General features: G+C 38.3%; 1 protein-coding gene across 1 annotated transcript in view; it reads left to right on the top strand.

Annotated features, from left to right (window-relative positions):
• Positions 1-2,151: 2,151 nt before the first annotated feature.
• Positions 2,152-19,571, top strand: part of LOC103185105 (collagen alpha-1(XXI) chain-like) — a 71,455-nt gene continuing 54,035 nt past the window's right edge. The window contains exons 1-9 of the mRNA XM_042346993.1: positions 2,152-2,239; positions 3,128-3,688; positions 4,842-5,007; positions 5,862-6,087; positions 10,394-10,567; positions 12,280-12,357; positions 17,502-17,513; positions 17,642-17,725; positions 18,828-18,833. Of these exons, the coding sequence (XP_042202927.1) occupies positions 2,152-2,239; positions 3,128-3,688; positions 4,842-5,007; positions 5,862-6,087; positions 10,394-10,567; positions 12,280-12,357; positions 17,502-17,513; positions 17,642-17,725; positions 18,828-18,833 (1,395 nt within the window). The remainder of the gene's footprint in view (positions 2,240-3,127; positions 3,689-4,841; positions 5,008-5,861; positions 6,088-10,393; positions 10,568-12,279; positions 12,358-17,501; positions 17,514-17,641; positions 17,726-18,827; positions 18,834-19,571) is intronic.

Below are 19,571 nucleotides of genomic sequence, written 5' to 3'. Positions count from 1 at the left end.
AATCCCAATAACACAGATGTATGAAATCAGGTGGTGCTAAAATGCTGATTGTTAATGTATGTGGTTTGTTTGTGGGAAGGTACATACACCACAAATTCTGCCTTTGTAAAAAAAGACAATGCAATACAGTAATGTATGTGAAATTGTATTTGTTGCAACCCCCTCCCCCCACTTTGTTTCAAAGAAGAAATGGGTTAGGTTCTGCTTCATTTGCATGATTTAAGAGTTAGTCTAAGATACTTTACTGTCAGATCACATCAGAAGGATGTCTCAAATTGCTTCACTGGATTTACTGTAAAGTGGAATGACTGTGTTTTGTGGGCAATTTTAATTCATGCACATATGAGATACAACAACAACAAAATTACATTTGTATAGCACCTTTCACGTCGGGAGAGTGGCAGAAGGCTCGCCTGCCAATCGTGAGGTGAGCAAGGTGGGGAATGTGAAGCAGGCTGTAGCCCACTGAGCGGTGGGAGCGGGCAGGTTGGTAGGAGGTTAGGAGGCTGCAGAGGTAGGGAGGGAGTAAGTCCATGGAGGGCTTTGAAGGTGAGGATCAGGATCTTGAACTGTATCCTCCATGTGATGGGAAGTCAGTGGAGTCAGGCTAGGTTGGGGGTGATAAGGTCACGGACCCTAGTGCGGGAGAGGACACGGGCTGCAGTGTTCTGGATGATCTGCAGCCTATGGAGGGAGGAGTTGGGGAGGTTGACAAGCAAGGAGTTTGCATAGTCGAGCCTTGATCTAATGAATGCATGTATGAGGGATTTGGTTGCCTGCGGTGTGAGACAGTGGCGGAGCCGGCGATGTTGCAGTGGTGGGGGAAGGCAGAGAGGATAGTTGAAGATCAAACAAGATGCCAAGATTCCAGACTGGCTTAGTAAGGTGCAGTGTGGATCTATGGATGATTGCTGGAAGAGCAGCTAACAAGTATGATTATGAAATGAAACAAAACCAAAAATAAAATGCAAGAGATGAGAAGGCAAGAGAAATAAATGATTAAAGAAAGGAATTTTAGAAAAGATCATGTTACATCATAGATGCAAGAGTTCCTCTGTGTATTCTTGGTCATTGTGTGATGACATTTTATCATGTGTTGGTGACTATAGAGATCTGACAACCTGTAAAGAATGTGGCATGTTAGAGATTACTGACCTGTGAATATGAAACAAATAAAACATGAAATTGTTAGCCCTAGGATACATTGCTAGAAAGTTTAATAAGTGGTACATTATTGAATTATTAATCCATGCTGGAAACATTTGTTTTTCCATTGTATGATACAAAAAAAACATAAAGCATGGACTAAAGAATGGTCATTATTATAATTATTATATTCAGCCCATCAAACTTGCATCTTCACACATGATGTATAATCTACTCTACCTTTAACTGAGATCAGTGGGTATCAAAGGCAAGACATAGACTCAGAATTTTTAATAATGTTTACATATGACTAAAGTTGAATTGGCTGAAGGGAAGGAAGCAGATGGTCATTGTTAGAGAAACTAGAAATTTCTCCCCATCACCTGCTTTATCAGCAGTCTTCGTTTTATTCTGTATTCCGTAGAAAAAAAAGTATATTTTCTGTTTTTCTTTGAGACTTGTGAACTATTATTAATGTACTTTTAAAACGAATTATTTGAATTTAAACTTTCATTTTAATATGTAGTAACTTTCACAAAGAATCACAAAGTTAAATGATCCCCAAGAAATTTCTTTATTGCTGCAAGGATACATCCTGCAAATGTGTTAACCATCTGATGATATTGGAGGTATTCCAGAAACAAGTTAGGCATTTATAGTAAGTTTAGCCACATAACTTCACAGACTTTTGAAACTGCAAACTCTTTAGTGTCCATCTTTGTGCTTCAGTATCTCAGTTGTCCTTTTCCAAAGTGCATGACTTGAACTTAAAAATATACAAAGAGTAGAATTTTCCACCAATTTTTTGATTTATGTTACAAAAATTAGTTTGGGAGCCACAGCATTTGCTATAGCAATTTGACTGGGATCTTTGCTTGTTTCTCAAAAAGAAAGCTAACTCACCTCAGGTTCTTGAGTTGAGAGCTGGGGATCTGTAAAATACTTATAAAAGGTTTTTTTCATTTGCTTTACAGGAGTAACAGTTAACAAGTTCCTTAACGTACAATGAAGCCATGTATATTAAGAGTTTTATTGATGCTTTTATCATCACATTTGATATTTCCTGCTGAGCCAGATGGTGAAATAAGAGCGGGTAAGTACTGTATGCGTGTATTATTTATATATGGTTTAGCATTTGTACTAAGTGAATTCACACAATTAAAAGGTATGATTAAGTTTTAACAACCTGTAATTGATATATTCATAAATAATAAATATTTGCATTTAATGTAGCACCTAGTTTGGCACTATTGCAAAGTGAGTCACAAAAAAGAGTTATTCTAAAATGTAACGATGCTCAGCAGGTAAGAAAAATACAAAAATTACTTTGGAGATGTTTTGAAACTTTACTGTAGCCTTATGATATTACATTTCCAAAGGGCAGACACAAAGAGAGTAACGTAAATATGTCTCTGGCTAAGTTTCTATGCTTCTTCCCAAGGAGTAACAAGTGTAAGTCTTCGTGTGTGAAAAGCCCATTTTTCTGGTGGATACAAAAAAGTCTCCAATATTCTTAGAAAAATATGTTGGTTTGTTCAAAAAAGCATACCCACCACAGAAGTTAGTTTTCTCTAAGCTATAGTTTTCATAATCTATGAATTTTGCTGAGTGTGTTTTAGAACATTGTAGGGCTCTACCTTTTCCTTATTCTAATGATCATTATCTTTTCCACACAATGCCATCCAGCCTGACGAAGAAGGCATGTGTTACATGTTTTTTGGGTTACTTGTTCATTAAAACATCTGCAGGGTTTTAGTCTCCAGGGACACGGGGTAAATGTCTTACTGTTGAACATTGACCAGCATTCGCATTTTTTAAATCCTACATAGGCGATAAGTTTTGCTGAACTGCTTCTGGAGAAAAAAAATCTCCAATATTGAAATGACCCTTGAGACATTTATTCTTCAATATTCACCCATTTATTTATTTAATGATTTTGTGCATTCAAATAAAGTCCAATCATTTTTTACTCTCTCGACAGGATGCAGGACAGCAGTGAATGACTTGGTGTTCATCATGGACGGCTCCTGGAGTGTGGGATTCAACAATTTTGAAACGGCCAAATCCTGGCTGATTAATGTCACCAGTGGATTTGACGTTGGACCAGAGTACACCCAGGTAGCTGTTATCCAGTACAGTGATAGACCACGTTTAGAGATTCCATTTGGTCAACTCATGACGAATGAAGAAGTAACATCCGCAATAGGGAACATTAAATACCTTGGTGGAAACACCCAAACGGGCCGAGCTATTAAGTTTGCAACAGAAACCGTTTTCCCATCTTCAGAAAGATCCAAAGCAGCAAAAAACAAAATTGCCATTGTTGTTACGGACGGGAAATCGCAGGACGATGTTGTCGATGCCTCCGTTGAAGCACGTGCTGAAAAGGTTGTGATATTCGCTGTTGGAGTTGGATCTGAAATAACTGAATCGGAGCTCAGGGCTATTGGTAACAAACCTTCTTCCACTTACGTATTTTTCGCCGAGGATTATAGAACTATTGATAAAATTAAAGAAGCAATGCAGAAGAAGATATGTGAAGGTGAGTGATTGCACCTCTTCGAGTGCCAGTTGTTTTTCTTGATTTAGTGCAAGTAGTAGACTTGCTGCCTGACTGTTGCACTTCTTACAACTCAAAGCTATAAGGAAATATGCAGTATGTGGCTGAGGGAGGAATGTATAGGTTTTACAGAAAGATGGAAATATACTAAAATGCTGGGGCAAGACCAAGCTCACTGTCCCAAAAATGTCAAGAGTTACAGAAAATCATTACGATAGCTTACTTTTATATAATCTCTTTCCATGAAGAGTGCCAGGATGGGAAGGTGAGGGTTGAGGATGTTGACTAAAGGATTTAGTTCAAAGAGTTAAGGTTTTAAAGGCAGAGAAAGAAGTTGCAAGACCTCCTTATTTTCCATCTCCAGAATATCACTTGCCTCCAACTGTAGTTCATTCCCAACACAGCCTCATTCATCAACTCCATTCCCAACTTGTTAGACCTATTGACATGCATCTTTTAGTGCTTCTCCAAATTTTAAAAACAATGCAAACGTAAGACCTGAAATTCCAACTATTCTTAACCTGTAGCGAGCTGGTTTAAGACAAAGTAGTTCTAAAGAATAAGATTAAGTGATATTTTGGACCTCAAACCTCAGATTATAATGTGATCATCTGGGTCTATATTGAAGGATGAAAAAATGATGATTTCTGGATCATCAGGTCACCCCTATAACATCACTGCATTCATGCTAAGTACAGGAAGTGTGCTGATATCACTTCCTTTGCAATGTCTTGTGTTGTTCGTGGTGCATCCTGCACGTAGTGTGAAGTCATGTTACAAATGACATCAGCGACCACCTGACGACCTATAAATTGGGCATTTATTTAGTGCGGGAAACTGGCTTATCATTGCTGGAAGCCACAGTAGACCCATGCCTTAAGCTACAGAGAAGAGCACTATATCAGGGCTGCTATCACCACCCTTATGATAAAGGGAGCTAATCAGCTCTACTTATTGAAAAAGGACATTGATATGTCCCTATAATGGGAAATCTGTGGCCTGTTAGAAACAAGAGTATAAATAAAATACAAAATAATGTAACAATGTAACATTACTGAAATGCTGATAGCTAAAAGTGTGAAATTATTTCCTACAAAATACAATAAATTATTTTAATCTTTCATTTGTTTGACAGAATCGGTATGTCCTACAAGAATTCCTGTAGCTTCGCGTGATGAGAAAGGGTTTGAACTGTTGATAGGCCTTAACATCATAAAGAAAGCCCAAAAAATACCAGGATCTTTGACTACACAGCCAGCCTTTCAACTGACATCTCAGACAGATGTGACTGAAAACACCAGGTATGATTTACGGTTAAAGATCTCACCATCTATGTGGGGATATAGTTGTTGACAAAGTATGCATTGAAAAAAAAGCAGTGTGAATAGCACCTTGGACTAGAAAAGATTTACGTCTTCGCCTGTTCCTATGGTCACCTCCCCTGCCACTTCTCCCTTGCTCGCTGTCCAACTCTACCATTATGCAGCGCTCCGAGACACTACCCTTCATGATGGATGCTAGTTACAAGCAAGTTGTTGTTGTTGTTGAAAAACATGCTTTGAGACATAGTGTGAGTCACCTACAGAGAACCCTCTGAATGTCACACAAAGCGATCTCAGGTCAGAGTCTCACAGGTTGTTATGATTTCTCTCCCCCAACCCGGCTGGAAGCCGAGCAGCAGCATGAATTGTTTTCAGACATCTTTCCTACATTAAAGGCGGTATAAAAATGTCATTAGAATTTTATTGTATGTATATGATTTATTGTTTGAAATGATGGGCTGAATGACCTTCTTCTGTGATGTAAATTGCTATGGTTTTATGATTTTATATGTGGTTCACTGAAAGCAATTTACTTTACATCCCAAGGAGCTTTTAAGAACAAGGTGCAATTTACGTTATTCATTTCCTGATTTATTTTCCTGGTTTGCAAAAATGTTTTTGAAAATGATCAAACTGTTCATATGTATTGCCTGAATTGTGTTCTTAAATACCCATGGAAACATAACTTAAATTAAAGGCTTGGGTTGGTCAAAATATTCTTGCTGCAATTAACCACAGTACAGTTGAAATGACTAGTCTTGTAAGCTTCAGATTGTGCTTTGGTTCTGATTGTTTTGGATGTATCAAGTGTAAGCATTGTGTGTTTGGTGCAGGGACGTATTTCCAGAGGGCCTTCCTCCTTCCTATGTATTTGTTGCCACATTACGCTTAAAGAGCCCAACTAACAAGCAGCACTTTGATTTGTGGAGAGTCTTGTCAAAAGAAGGAATCATTCAGGCAGCTGTGACAATTGATGGCGAAAAACAAGCTGTCCTTTTTACGACAACTAGTCTTGTCAATGAGATCCAGACAGTGACCTTTAAAGATGCTAAACTAGAGGTGGGTACTCTAATCATATCTGACATGCATTTTTCATATATGGTGCTTTTTCTAATCTTACACAAGGAATATGGTGCAGGCTAGACTACAATGTTGCTGAAAGATCCTATAAATTTCATGTGAGAACTTGGCTGTGACCCGAGATTGTTCTGTACAGTAACATTTTAGAATGTTTATTAGAATTAAGATTGTGTCGCTGTCAGCTTTTCCTGGGAGGGATCCAGCGATTTTTGGATGACCCTTTCATTATGATTCATCAATACAATATAATATACACGATCAATACATTATATCACTGTGCAAAATCTATATATTGTACAATTCAATAGATATCACAAAATTATAAGTAAGCTATCAATAATCTTAGGATGTTATGTAAGGCTCTTAATACTTTATTTGCAATAGTTAAAATACCATTACATTGTTTGTTTATTACATTTTATATTATAACATAAGAATTCTCGTTTCAAAAGAAATTATAGTGAGATGGAATAGTGCTAAGGGGATAGTGTAAAAATTGCTGAACAGTGGATTAAGAAAAGCATCTGTTAAAATGTAGGCAAAGAATTGTCTTGAGAATAATAATCCTTGCATTTGGTTTAGTACTTTTCAAGTTTGAAGGATGTCCCAAAGCACTTCACTGGATATACTGTAAAGTGGAATGATTGTGGATTTGTAGGTGAACACAGCAGCCCAATTTTACACAGCAATGTCTCAAAAACAACTGTGAAATGAAATGACCAATTTTATTGGGATTACACCTGGAGAAACTTACTTCTTTTTTCAAGTGGTGTCATGGGCTCTCTAAGGATCTCGGTTTAACATCTCATCCAAAGGCACCTCCAACAATGCAATACCGCATTGGAATGTCAGTTAGATATGATGTGGGGTTTGAACCCACAGTCTTCTGACTCAAAGGCGAGAGCGCTACAGACTGAGCCAGACTGACTACTGGAATGAAAACTGTTATCAAAAATATGTTTTACTGTTCGCTCAGTTTACATTTATTGACTACATTTCATTATAACCATTTCAGGTTGGTGGAGACCTTCAGTCTATCTAGTCTATTAATACATTGATGTATTTGTGACATTGAAGTAAATTTACTGCAAAATGAAATTTCACATTAAATACTCAACGTTTATTCATCCTGATGATTTGATAGTTTGAGGCATTTCTGCAGTGTGTGAAAAACATTCCATTAATTCTGCATGGGCCTCTTCCTCTTTAGTGAGCCAACCTCTTGTTAGTTTAATGGGTTGATCGTACTGTACAGCGACAATCACTTTTTAAGGTAAATTTAATGAATCGTTTTCATGTTACATTGAAAGAGTCTGGGCATTGTGGTGGCACATTACCTTTTACCACTGAGAACTAAATTCAAATAGAGCTCAAAGTGACTGAATGAATGTCTCCTTTCTTTTAGCAGTAAGTGTCCCACATGAACTGAGTTTGGGATAATGTCAGATCAGTTCCTAACGGGCTTGGGTCCAAACCGTTAAATCTCCTCAACTATAATTAACTTGGCTGTGCCACTCAAAGGGACAAAACAACAGTGTGCTACTTGCAAGTGTTATTGGGCTTGTGAGTCCTGTGCCTATTGTGGGAAAGTAAAGTTCACTATCGAGTGTCTTATTTACCCCCATAGAGGACTTGGGGATTGTTTTATGGTAATTGGAAACCTTCACACTGGTACATTAGAAGGTGCTGTTAAATTAGAGGGAACTTTACTCTAAATCTGCTCTGTGCTTTAACCTGGGAATGGTTACCAGTGATACTGAGTTCCATGGAGAGAAATGTTCCATTCCCCAGGACTGATATTATTCACCTTGAGTAACACAAATCTCTCCAAAATAACCTTAGTTGTGAAATTAGTTGAGAGTCCAAGACTTTGACTAAAAGTCAACATACTATATGGAAAGTGTAGAAATACAGTGTTTTTTCTGGCATCAAGAAAAAAAAGCTAGAAATAAGCTGTTTGCAGATCATGAACTTTTAACATATTTTGAAGAACAAAAATATTCTTTATTCTATTCCAGGTGTCAGCCTGGCTCAGTTGATAGCAGACCTCTAAGTCAGATGGTTGTGGGTTTAAACCCCAAGTTGCCTTTGTTCCTCCGGGTCTGGCCTCCTCCTCGTCCCCCGAGTCCTCCACTCCACCCTTCTATGCCCTGAGGCGCTGGAATTCCCTTCCTCACTCCCTTCGCCTCACTCCCTCTCTTCCTAATTTCAGGTCTCTGCTGAAGACCTTTCTCTTCGACGGCGCCTTTGGTCACCTTCCTCCCCCTCCCCCTGGCTCGGCCCCGGGATCCGTTACTGTGAAGTGCTCTGAGACGTCGTCTGGCGTGGAGGGCGCTATATAAATCCATGTTGTTGTTGTTGAAGTTGGGACTTTGAACTCACAGTCTAGTCTGTCAAGCCAGCCTTCCCAACTCTTCCCTCCTCAAGCTACAGATTATCCAGAACTCTGCAGATCGTGTCCTCTCCTGCACTAGGCTCCGTTACCCTATCACCCCCATTCTTGCCCGGCTCCACTGGCTCCCCATTCCCCAGAGGATAGAGTTCAAAATCCTCGTCCTCACCTTTAAGGCCTGATCTGTGCTTTAACCTGACGTGGAAATGGTTACCAGTGATACTGAGTTCCATGGAACGGCCTTGCCCCTCCCTACCTCTGTGACCTGCTGACCCCATTGCAACCTCTATTTCCTCTGCTCAGCAGACTCTGGCCTGCTCCACGTCCCCCGCCTGGCCTGCCTTATCATCGGTGGCCAGACCTTCAGCCTTTCTGCCCCCACCCTATGGAACTCCATCCCACATTCCCTTCGCCTCATTCCCTCCCTTGCCTCCTTTAAGGTGCGTCTCAAAATCCTCGTATTAAACTGAGCCTTCAGCCATCCTCCTATCCTTCCTGCCCTCCACTCTCCCCAATCCTGACCTCCCGCTTGGATCCTAATCCCTGACTGCAATACAATACAAAATTACATTTGTAAAGCACCTTGGGACGTCCTCCTGATGTCAAAGGTGCTTTACAAATGTAATTTTGTATTGTATTGCAGTGCTGGGGGTGTACTGCATTGCTGGAGACGCTGCCCTCTGGGTGAGACTTTGAACTGAGGTCCTCTGCCTTATCATGTGGCTGTTAAAAATTCCGTGTCACTATTCAAAAAGAGAAGAAAGTTTCTCCTAGTGTCCTGACCAATAACCCCCCAAATAAAATTGATCATTTACTCCTTGGCTGTTTGTGGGTTATTGCTATTTGCAAGTGGGCTTTTGTGTTCACCTACAGAATACAGATTGATTGTACTTTATAGTGAATCCTGTTAAACACTTTGAGAATTCCTCCTGATGTGAAAAGAGTTGTATGAAATGTAAGGATTATAAGTATTAATAATGTTCCTGGGAATTTGAGCACCAGCAGTTTGGGATTAATCCACTCAGCCCGTTTGGACTTGATAATGAGTACTCAGTCTAAAAGTGTCTGTGGGATGGAATGTAAGCAGGTTTTTTCTGTGACTGAGCAGCTCTGAGGAGACCTGCCCGGCTGATGTACAGTAATCTATGGCACTGTTGATGGCTGACCAGATGTTTGGCTGATAATACAACCTAGAGGTGTAAGCATGCCCAAAGCCATACAAGTCAAAACCCTAACTTGTTGGACTGTCCTAGCTGGATAAATACTGTGAAACAGTAAAGCTCACACTGATAGCTATATTTCACTGCTGCACTTTAAAACTACCATTCATAGGCAACCTGAAAGTATACATTTTGTCAAACCTTCCAATAAAGACCTTTTGCAGTGACATGAAAGGGAAGAAATGCCCACAAATCACTGGTCCTGTTCATGATGCAGAGAAACAGGGTGTCACTGACAGAGGGAATTTCACACAAAATGTCTGTCTCAGGGATTCCTCTGACCACTGTTATCAAAGAATATAAATGGAAATGAGGGAGGAGTAAGAAACACCATTAAGTGTACAGACATCTCTTTTACAAAAGTCAATTGTACATTCTGCATAATTAAGAGAGCAAAAATAAACATTATAAAGCCAGCTCAAATCAGAGTTCTTACTTTGTTTATTGGAAAAACGTTTACTTACTCTGCAAAATTAGGAATTATAATAGACTTTTTTTCCCAATAGAAGCTGTGGCTGTAAATGTTATGGTTATCATGTTGGAGACACAGGATTTTATTGTGACATGCAGCGCCTGTGTATTTGTAGGGGAATTGGGTGTGTAAAGCACAGACATAAATAGTAACTTCAGTCTTTTGAATACAGTGGTAATATTTTATTGTTTTGTTCAACAGAAATTGTTTGATGAAGACTGGCACCAGTTAAAGCTTGTGGTGCTGGAAATAGAAGTTTCCTGCTTCCTGGATGATGTCAAAATTCGCAACCAGCGTCTTGAGAAAGTTATTCCAATCTTCATAAATGGGAAGACACAGGTTGCCAAGGTGGTGAAAAGAGAGACACTGGTGCCTGTAAGTAAAATACTGTTAGTGGAAATTAGATACCTTTAGATACAGTCACTTCCAGCATAAAGAAGTGATTATTTTTATTTTCTGTAATAAAGTTTGAATGCACAAGATTCAGCCTAGAATCATGAGATCATAGTAATCAATTGGATAAAAGTTGAGGGATAACATTGTTATACTATTTAAGATATTATCAAAGTTAGGTTGTGGAAAAGTTGTATTGTATAAAGTGTGTCATCCTGGCTCAGTTGGTAGCACTCTCACCTATGAGTCAGAAAGTTGTGGGTTTAAGCCCCAAGACAGGGCTTGAAACTCATATAATAATAATCCTTGCATTTGATATAGCGCTTTTCACATCTTCTCGTTGTCTCAAAGCGCTTCATAGAATATATTGTAAAGTGAATTGACTGTATATTTGCGGGCGAAACGCAACAGCCAATTGCGCACAACAGTGTCCCACAAACAGTTGTGCATTCAAGTGACCAATTTATTATTGCTTATTTTTTTCTTCTTGAGGGATTTTTATCAGTGTGGAGTAAGGAAACTTGCCCAAGATTTGATCTGCCGGGAATCAAACCCAGGTCTCTCGCTTGCGAGACGAGTGCTCTAACCACTGAGTTACAGGACCCCACATATAATATAAATTGGCAACCATTGCAGAATATTTATACCTGTGCTTTCCATCCCCAATTCACCTACAAATACACAGTGTGTGCATTGGTGGAGGTGCCATCCTTTGGATGAGACATTGAACCAAGGCCCCATTTGTATGGTAAGGTGGACGTTAAAGATCCCAAGGTACTATTCAAAAAGAGGAGTTTCTACTGGTGTCCCCTTAACAAAATTGAAATACATTTCATGGCTGTTTGTGGGACATTGCTGTGCACATAGGTAGTGGGTGTCTATGTCTAGAGGGACTCAGCCCCCCCAGAATCTGTCTACAGTCACCACTTTAAGGGGAGCTGAGCTATAGATATATGGCTACTTCCCCCTTAAAATCATCATTTCAGCAAGCAAAAGCCCTAATTCTTTCCTGGAGGGAACACCCTGCTCATCTAAACCCAGAAAATATTAGGCACAGGTTGGCAAAAGCCAAGAATTGGAGACCCAGAGTGTGTGGTGAGTTTAACCAATTAATACTGCATAGCTTGCCTTTGCCAACACTGTCTAACAAGCTTTCCCACTGCTTATCCAGCTAATACCATCCTACCCATTACGGCTTTGGTTACATGGTTAACAGGAGCTGAGTGGGAAGAATCTCTTTCCCCAGTGCCCAGTCTACCTCTACAAGTCTTGCTGATGAGGCTGGCTGGTCTGTTGGCTCACAAACTGGCCTAGTGAGACCTCAGAGATGATAGACTCTGGTCCAATATTCCATTGCTAAGCAGGTGACTATCCTTAGAGCTGGCTCAGCACTAAGAAGACTCGGCTTTTACTTTCCTCCCCCGCCCTCCCCAATAATACCCTAAGATAAGCAATCATTCATTGGATACTGACCTGTTTAAACAAATAATTGTAAAATAAAAGACTTTATTAGATGTGTCTAGGTAGCATGTATTGATTATGAGCCGAATGTTTCCAAATATTAAATGATATTAAATGTCAAAAAGCAACCTAAATGATTCTCAGCTGGTATTTACTGAACTGAAAGATTCTTCAAGTTGTGTTTGTTTTGCTCATGATTTATATTTCGTTTCAAATATCTTTTTGTTAAACAGATCGAAATACAGAAGCTTAGACTCTACTGTGACCCACAGCAAAGTGATCAAGAGACTGCCTGTGAGATACCCTCAGTGGTGAGAAAACAAGAGCAATGTACATTACTTCACTTTCCATGGAGTCTTTCCTACTCGCTCACTCTCTCTCTCCCAAATTGAATGTCAGCCTCCAGACATACCTCTTTGACCATGCTTTCGGTCATCTTTCCCCTCCCCACCCTCTACAGCTGCCACCTCACAGTACAGATGTCAGCCAGCATTGTAAAATGCTTTCAGACATCCTTCTGATGTGAAAGGCACTATATAAACACATATTACATTGTATTTTGACTTGCGGGAGCTTAATCTATTGCTAGAGTGCTTATCCTTAGCACTTTCTAGCAGCAAAATAATCCTTTTTTTTCTGCCCACACACAGGAGAGGGGTGCACCCAGGCCAGACAGACTTTTCTTCTTCTTAAAGTTGTTTGATATATTGAGGATAATAAATTAAGAAAGGTTCATTACTCACATATTGTGCAGTTCTTGTTAAATGAAGTGCTCCTTTAAATGCAAACTGTTCTACCCTCCTTCCTTGGGAATACCTTTTGTTTAAAATGTGGAGGTGAGGATGGAGATGCTTGTGAGTGTGTGCATGGCTGTGTCCATAGGATTTTTATTAAAATGTACTTTTTATTTAGTGGAAAGCCCTGAGACTTGCACACTAATACACAACAGAAGCTAGGAAAAAAATGGTTTGTTTACCTAATTTTCAGTTGTAGATATTTAGAATTCTCACCTTGAATGGGTAGAATTGTCCTTTACACTTGTAAATATGTGCAGCTGAGAGGCAACATGTAATTGTTTTGTCTATTTGGCAAACTTACCCAATTGCCTTCTGATCGACGATTAATGGTGTTACGACACTTATCGGGAATGGCATCCATAACATTTTCCATCTTTGGTGCGGCTATTACTGGTGTTGTGTCATTGCTACTGGAGGGGAACTTTGTTTAATAAATAAAGCTTCCTGTATCTTTGTTGATTATCTTATCAATCAGCAAATGTGTGAAAGAATTTTAAAAGGTAAATTCTTCACATTCACAAATCCTTTTAACTTATGCTTTAGATAAATGCAATTATTGCAGCTGGAAACACAGGATCTCTATGTTACTTTTTGTAATGTAGTTTGTAAGGTGCTCAGATTTACAACTAACAATTGGGGTTGAAAAGGCACTGTGAGGAAAGCCGCAATATTACTGATCCTTGCCTCAGATATAGGCACCTTGTGGAGTGGTGCCAATTGTATTTTTCAGCAGGAATACCCAAGTATTTGTGGAGTCCTGTAGCTCAGTGGTTAGAGCACTCGCTTTGCGAGCGAGAGACCTGAGTTCAATTCCAGTCAGGGCGAAACCTTGGGCAAGTTTCCTTACTCCACATGCCTAATAATAATCCCTCCAAAACCAAAACCAATAATAAATTGGTCATTTTCAATCTACGGCTGTTTGTGGGACATTGCTGTGCGCAATTGGCTGCCACGTTCGCCCACAAATATACAGTCAATTCACTTTACAGTGTGTTCTGTGAAGCGCTTTGGGATGTCCTCCCGACGTGAAAAGCGCTATATCAAATGCAAGGATTATTATCATTATTATTATTAAGTACATCAAGCCGAGTTGTCACACTACGATGTTGAGGCAATCTTGAGCAGCAGCCTTGGAGTCTCATGAGTTGGTGTAATACACATTGGATTCCGTGATAAATCTGCACTTTGTCACAGGGCACATTTTCTGGTAATGGATAACAAGAGCCAACAACACTCAGGAGCACTTTTAAAGTTCCCTTGTTCAGTTGCTGGAATAAACTTTGACGACTTCTGCAATTTGAACATCATTCTGACGCCTTGTGCGAATCAACAACAAAGCTGTTGAATTTGTGCACTACAGAGTAGAGATTTATGGGGAGGAATTTCACATTCACTTTATGTATCATTTCAGAGTGTGCAGAAATTCACAACTTGTTGAATTCAGCCTTAACTTTGGTCAGTTCTCCATAGTTCTTTAAAGAACTTATAGAAAATTGTCTTCAAAATTGAGGTTTTATTTAACAATTTGCCATATTCTGGACACTCTGAAATGCTGCATAAATAAAGTGAATCTAGACTCAGGTGAAATTTTCCCCCATTAGTTTAAGACGACTTGGAAGTTTTGATGTTCTGAAGTATACAGCAAATCTTTGAAGTGAATTGAATTCGACAAATAACATTCAAAACTAAGTTCTCTACAAATATTATGTTAAGCTTTGAGGAACAAAACCTAAGATGATATCTTTAGTGCTTATAAACAGTGTTCACGGCTTTGCCAAAATATTTAGTTTCACAGACCAATGCCCAGATATAATCTTTGTGAATCATTAAATGATACACCAACAGTCGTCATTTTTATTTAACTTAAACCTCCTTTTAACAAGTAACATGTTTGTCATTTAAATGAAGCTGTTGATATAGTGGGTATTAACTCATTTGTGTGCGCATACAACCTCTCTATCCAGGGCTATAAATAGGATTTCATAATTAACTAGTTACTGTAGACAAATAAAGATAAGTAAAGGCTTGGTGTCTTTCTGATACCAACAACTACAAATCACATTTTTACATGTTTTACATTTGATATCATATATAATAATCCTTGTAATTGGTATAGCGTGGTGTGACTGTGTATTTTGCGGGCAAATGCAGCAGCTAATTTATCCACAGCAATGCTCCACAAACAGCCATAGAGTTAATGAGAATTTTTTTTTATTTGGGGAGATTTTGACGGGACACAGGGAGAAATAAATCACTGTTTTTTAACAAAGAGAAGATGTTTAATATCTCATTTGAATGATGCATAATGTTGAAGTTAGAGAAACGATTTTGGTTTGCAGTGTAAAAATCTTCTTCTGTTTTGGAGCTGAACAAAATTATCTCTTACCCCTCAGAAGCAGACCAATTTATTATTTTAAAGTATTTGAGGACGAAAGCTTGCAAAAGCTTTGAAATAAAACAATTGGATTCTACATAAACCCATCATTATTTTGTTAATTTGCATAGAGTTGTGATTGATCACCAGTTCATGCAGTTAAGGTCAGAAAATAGACAATTTAAATATCAAATTATGAACTTTAACAGCTAGTCAAAACAGATTGAATTACAGAAACGCAGGATCCATATATTTTACGGATATATCACAATACTGTTTCCAATTGTGGAGAAAATGCAAATGACAACAAATAAAGATAAAATCTTAAGCTGGTACAGACCTGCAAACCCAAACTTTGGTTAAAGCCGGGCAATTCTTTAAAGATTTATAAGTAATCTTGTGTTTTTTCAGCTGCCCCTTTTAGGTTTGTAGCCACAGCATTTTCTAAGTGCTATACATAGCTAAACAAATCTTCAAAAGCATATGTGGGTTAGTTAACACATTCAGCAACCAACACAATGAAATAAATTGATTGAAATAAGTGAAAGCAAACCAAGTAATAATGGCATGATGCAAATGCTTCAAGCCAAACTTTCTGAATTAGATACAATTTAAGTAAAGGTGTTACAATTAGTCAAAGTTGCTGTTAAAGTCATGTGATTATCTATCAATACTAACATAGCAGAACTTCGATGTATAATTCTCGTCAGCCTAACGTTCTATTTATACTGCACTTGTCCCACCGCTTCAGAATCATAGTGGAATATAATCACTGTTTAAAGTGCATGATCGCAAAGCGGTTTGTGTTGGAAATTGCCTGCAAAAATAAGTTGAGGGAGTGTTTTAGCCAGAAAATAGATTTGGATGGCTCAAATCTGGCTTCATAAAAGTGTTTGGGTGCTCGAAGCAACCGCTTTTAATGTAGCAAAGATGTGGGTTTGTGTAACCTGGCCTTTAATAAATTTAAAACAATAATTTCGTGCTAGTCATCTGAGTTCGGCACATATGCTCAGTGACACAGAACTCTCCTCAGCCCCGGGCAAACGTGATTTTAGAGCAGGAAATATAAATGCTGTTTTGAATTTCTAATACTTCTTCTGCTGGTTCAATTTCAAATTGCCTTAAGCTTCCAAGCTTCTACATCTACTTTTTTGTGAAGTCTCAGACCGGAGTAGTTATTTTTTAATCTTCTGAGTTGCTCCCATTTCCTCTGAATTAAGAATACAGTTCTTCAAATCAAAGCACCACATACTTTCTGTTTTCAACTACTCTACTCTGAAATGGCCTACAGATCAGTAGTTGCTGAAGTCTTGTAACAATTGTTTTTTGCTAAACTCTGCAATATTTACATAAAATACAGTTTGGTTGCAGTAATACAATACAATTCAAATTTATATAGCTCATTTTACTTTGGGATGATGTCTTGACACTGCTAGCTCGGCACCCGATCTGGGAGTGGGAGCTGAATGGGTGGGGGGTGGAGAAAAATAACCAAAAGCGCAGGTCTTGAGATGGGTCTTGAACGAAGGAAGGGAAGGAGCGAGTTGGAGTGACTCCAGGACGGAGTTCCATAGGGACCGTATAAGCAGAATGGCTTATAGTCTTCTATAAGTATTAGTGAGTCAACTTTAGATAAGTTCAATCTTTACTGTTGCGCCATCAATTGCAATTTCATTGTAAAGAGAGCATTTGATGCTTTCATTGCTACTATTTTCTAACTTATTCACGTTAACCCAGTTTTAGAGCCACAACTATTTTCCAGTTACTTATTATTCTTGCTCTCTCATCATCATTGTTGATCCTCCTTTGTTGTCCTGCTTTGCTCCATTTTGATCAGAGATTTAATTGCACATCAAACGAAAGCGAAATTTTAAATCCTAAGAATTAATTGCCAAATGCTTTAAATATATTGGTAAAATAAAGATCCTATCCTTAAGTTTTAACATGAAGTAGATTTGAGGTACATTGTCAAATGCCGTGTTTATTGTCCCAACTGTAACAAATTTGCAAGACTGCAGTTATTATAATATATGTATTTTGAAAGATCTGTAGTTTCACTAATAACGTTATATAATCTCAAACTGCAAACTGAAAGGAATCAAAGCACAATTTTTTTGTGCTTGTGGATTATCTTTTGTGAAGCACATATTCTGTTCAGAAATTCTGATTTTGACTATGATGAATTTATTAATGTACAAAAGAAATGGGTGTGACAGGTGAGGTGAACATTTCTGATGTATCTGCTATGTACTGTCATGTAATTGTTATTTTTTTTCTGTTTTAGGATGATGAAAGGGTAAGTAGTGTTTGTATTTTTGGTACTAGCAAACAATTGAAGTAATTCTGTATTTTTACATTAGTTTTGCTGCTTTAAAGAAACAAACATATCTCTCACACTAAAACTCTATAATTTGTTTTGTGAAGTGCCCAGCTGACCGAATGCCACCTATGCCGGTTTGCGAATGCTCTTCAGGACCCTCTGGATTACCTGGTCTTCCTGGACAAAAAGTGAGTTAACTTCTTCTCAGTTATTCCAGGACTAAATAATAATAATTTGATTAGTCAATCCACGACTGTTTGTGGGAAACTGCTGTGCAAAATTGGTTGTCGCGTTTTGCGCACAAAATATGTAGTCAATTCACTTTACAGTATATTCTGTGAAGCGCTTTGAGACGGCTCAACGATGTGATAAGGCGCTATATCAATTGCAAAGATTATTATTATTATTATTTGTTGGTTTAGAAAAGTCAATCTACTCACTGCAGGGTCTAAAATGTGATATTCACAGGCAGAGTCAAAACTGCGACTCCCATCAGTATCCAGAAATGCAACATAGGAAGTGTGGGAACCCTGCTCAGAAACAACAGTGTCTCACTGGCTGGCTCAGCAGTGTGCCATTTACCATTAGTACAACGTTGCATCATTACTTACCCTTTTTCATTGCCACAAGCACAATCAATCACATTTCTCACTCTTTGGACTCGACAACCGGTTACTCAGGCAGCTTCGTTACAGTTTTGCTAATATCATCAAACTTTCTTCTGCTGGAATCTAATCTTAAACACTAGATGGCGGTATATTGATTTTTAGTTATGCTGGGGTGATATATAAGACATCTTGAAGATCTGACGCCCCCAATTTTTTTTTGTCTTCGCTTTAAAACCACTGTCCTCGAATTTAAAAGAATGCAGAATTTGCGAAAAAAAATGTAATTCTTAATTTGAAAGTTGATTTTCCTCAGTTCTTGGAAAGTGGATTGTAGTTGAGTCTGATCCTATCGTCACTGATGTCTACACTCCTTCAGCTTTGCTGGGCATGCATTACTGGGCAACTGGGGAAAGGATATTCTGTGCACTAAACAGTTACTGTTCCTAACATTAGGGGCCAAAGAAAGGTTGGGCTTCTCATGTCTGATCAGAAGAAGATTTCTCATTTCTAGCTGGTGAATAATGTGTGATGCATAGAAACGCTGTAAACATATATAAGCAAAATATCAAAGATAAATATTTTCCAAGCTTTCTCCCAGAGCTAATGGAAAACATCATTACACAGTTCCCCAAGGTAGCATAAACAGATTTCAGTTGTCCGATTACGTTTATTCTTTTTATAGCCCAAGGTGCGTCTACTTCAGCTTGATATCATTCCTGCAAACCATATTGTTTGTCATTGATTCTATTCACCTTTATTGAATGTGTCTCTACATTTTTCTTGTGTATTGAAATACCAAACAAGCTCACAGAGACACTGGATTTCATCAGAAGATAAATATAAATCTATAAATATATCTGTAAAGAATGTTTGGGGAGAAATGGGATCTAGATTTATTCTACATTCTGTAGCATTTTACTGTGTGCTGAAATTGGCAAGTTGTTTAGGTTATTGAGAACTAGCTTCAAAATTAAGACTAAATTGAACTCTTTGCCAAATTTATTAAAAGTTCCCATGGCAGTATTCATAAAAGAGAACAGAGTTTTTCCCGATGTCTTGTCCAATGATCCCCAAAAATAAAACAAATCATTTACATTAGCAAGGAGTCTTATTCTTATTATTAATGCCTATTAATGGGACATTGCTGTATCCAAATCAGTTGCTGCATTTGCCTACACATACACAGTCACTATACTTCGCAATAAAATACGGAGAAGTCTTGATGACGTGATAAGACTCTCCATCAAATGCAAGGATTATTAAATTCTGGATGCTCTGAAATGCTGCATAAATAGCATAAGTATATGAAATTTCAACCACTTGCCCTTGTAAAGGTGAGAATTTAAACAGTAATATCATTGATTAACTTAAAATCATAGATTGTTAGAGTATAGAAACTGACCATTTGGTCCATCAAGTCTGCACA

Source organism: Callorhinchus milii, unplaced genomic scaffold (genome assembly GCF_018977255.1).
Source record: "Callorhinchus milii isolate IMCB2004 unplaced genomic scaffold, IMCB_Cmil_1.0 Scaffold2, whole genome shotgun sequence".
In the NCBI taxonomy this organism is placed as follows: domain Eukaryota; kingdom Metazoa; phylum Chordata; class Chondrichthyes; order Chimaeriformes; family Callorhinchidae; genus Callorhinchus; species Callorhinchus milii.
The sequence above is the reverse complement of the archived record's forward strand: the minus strand, read 5'-3'. Positions and strand labels throughout refer to the sequence as shown.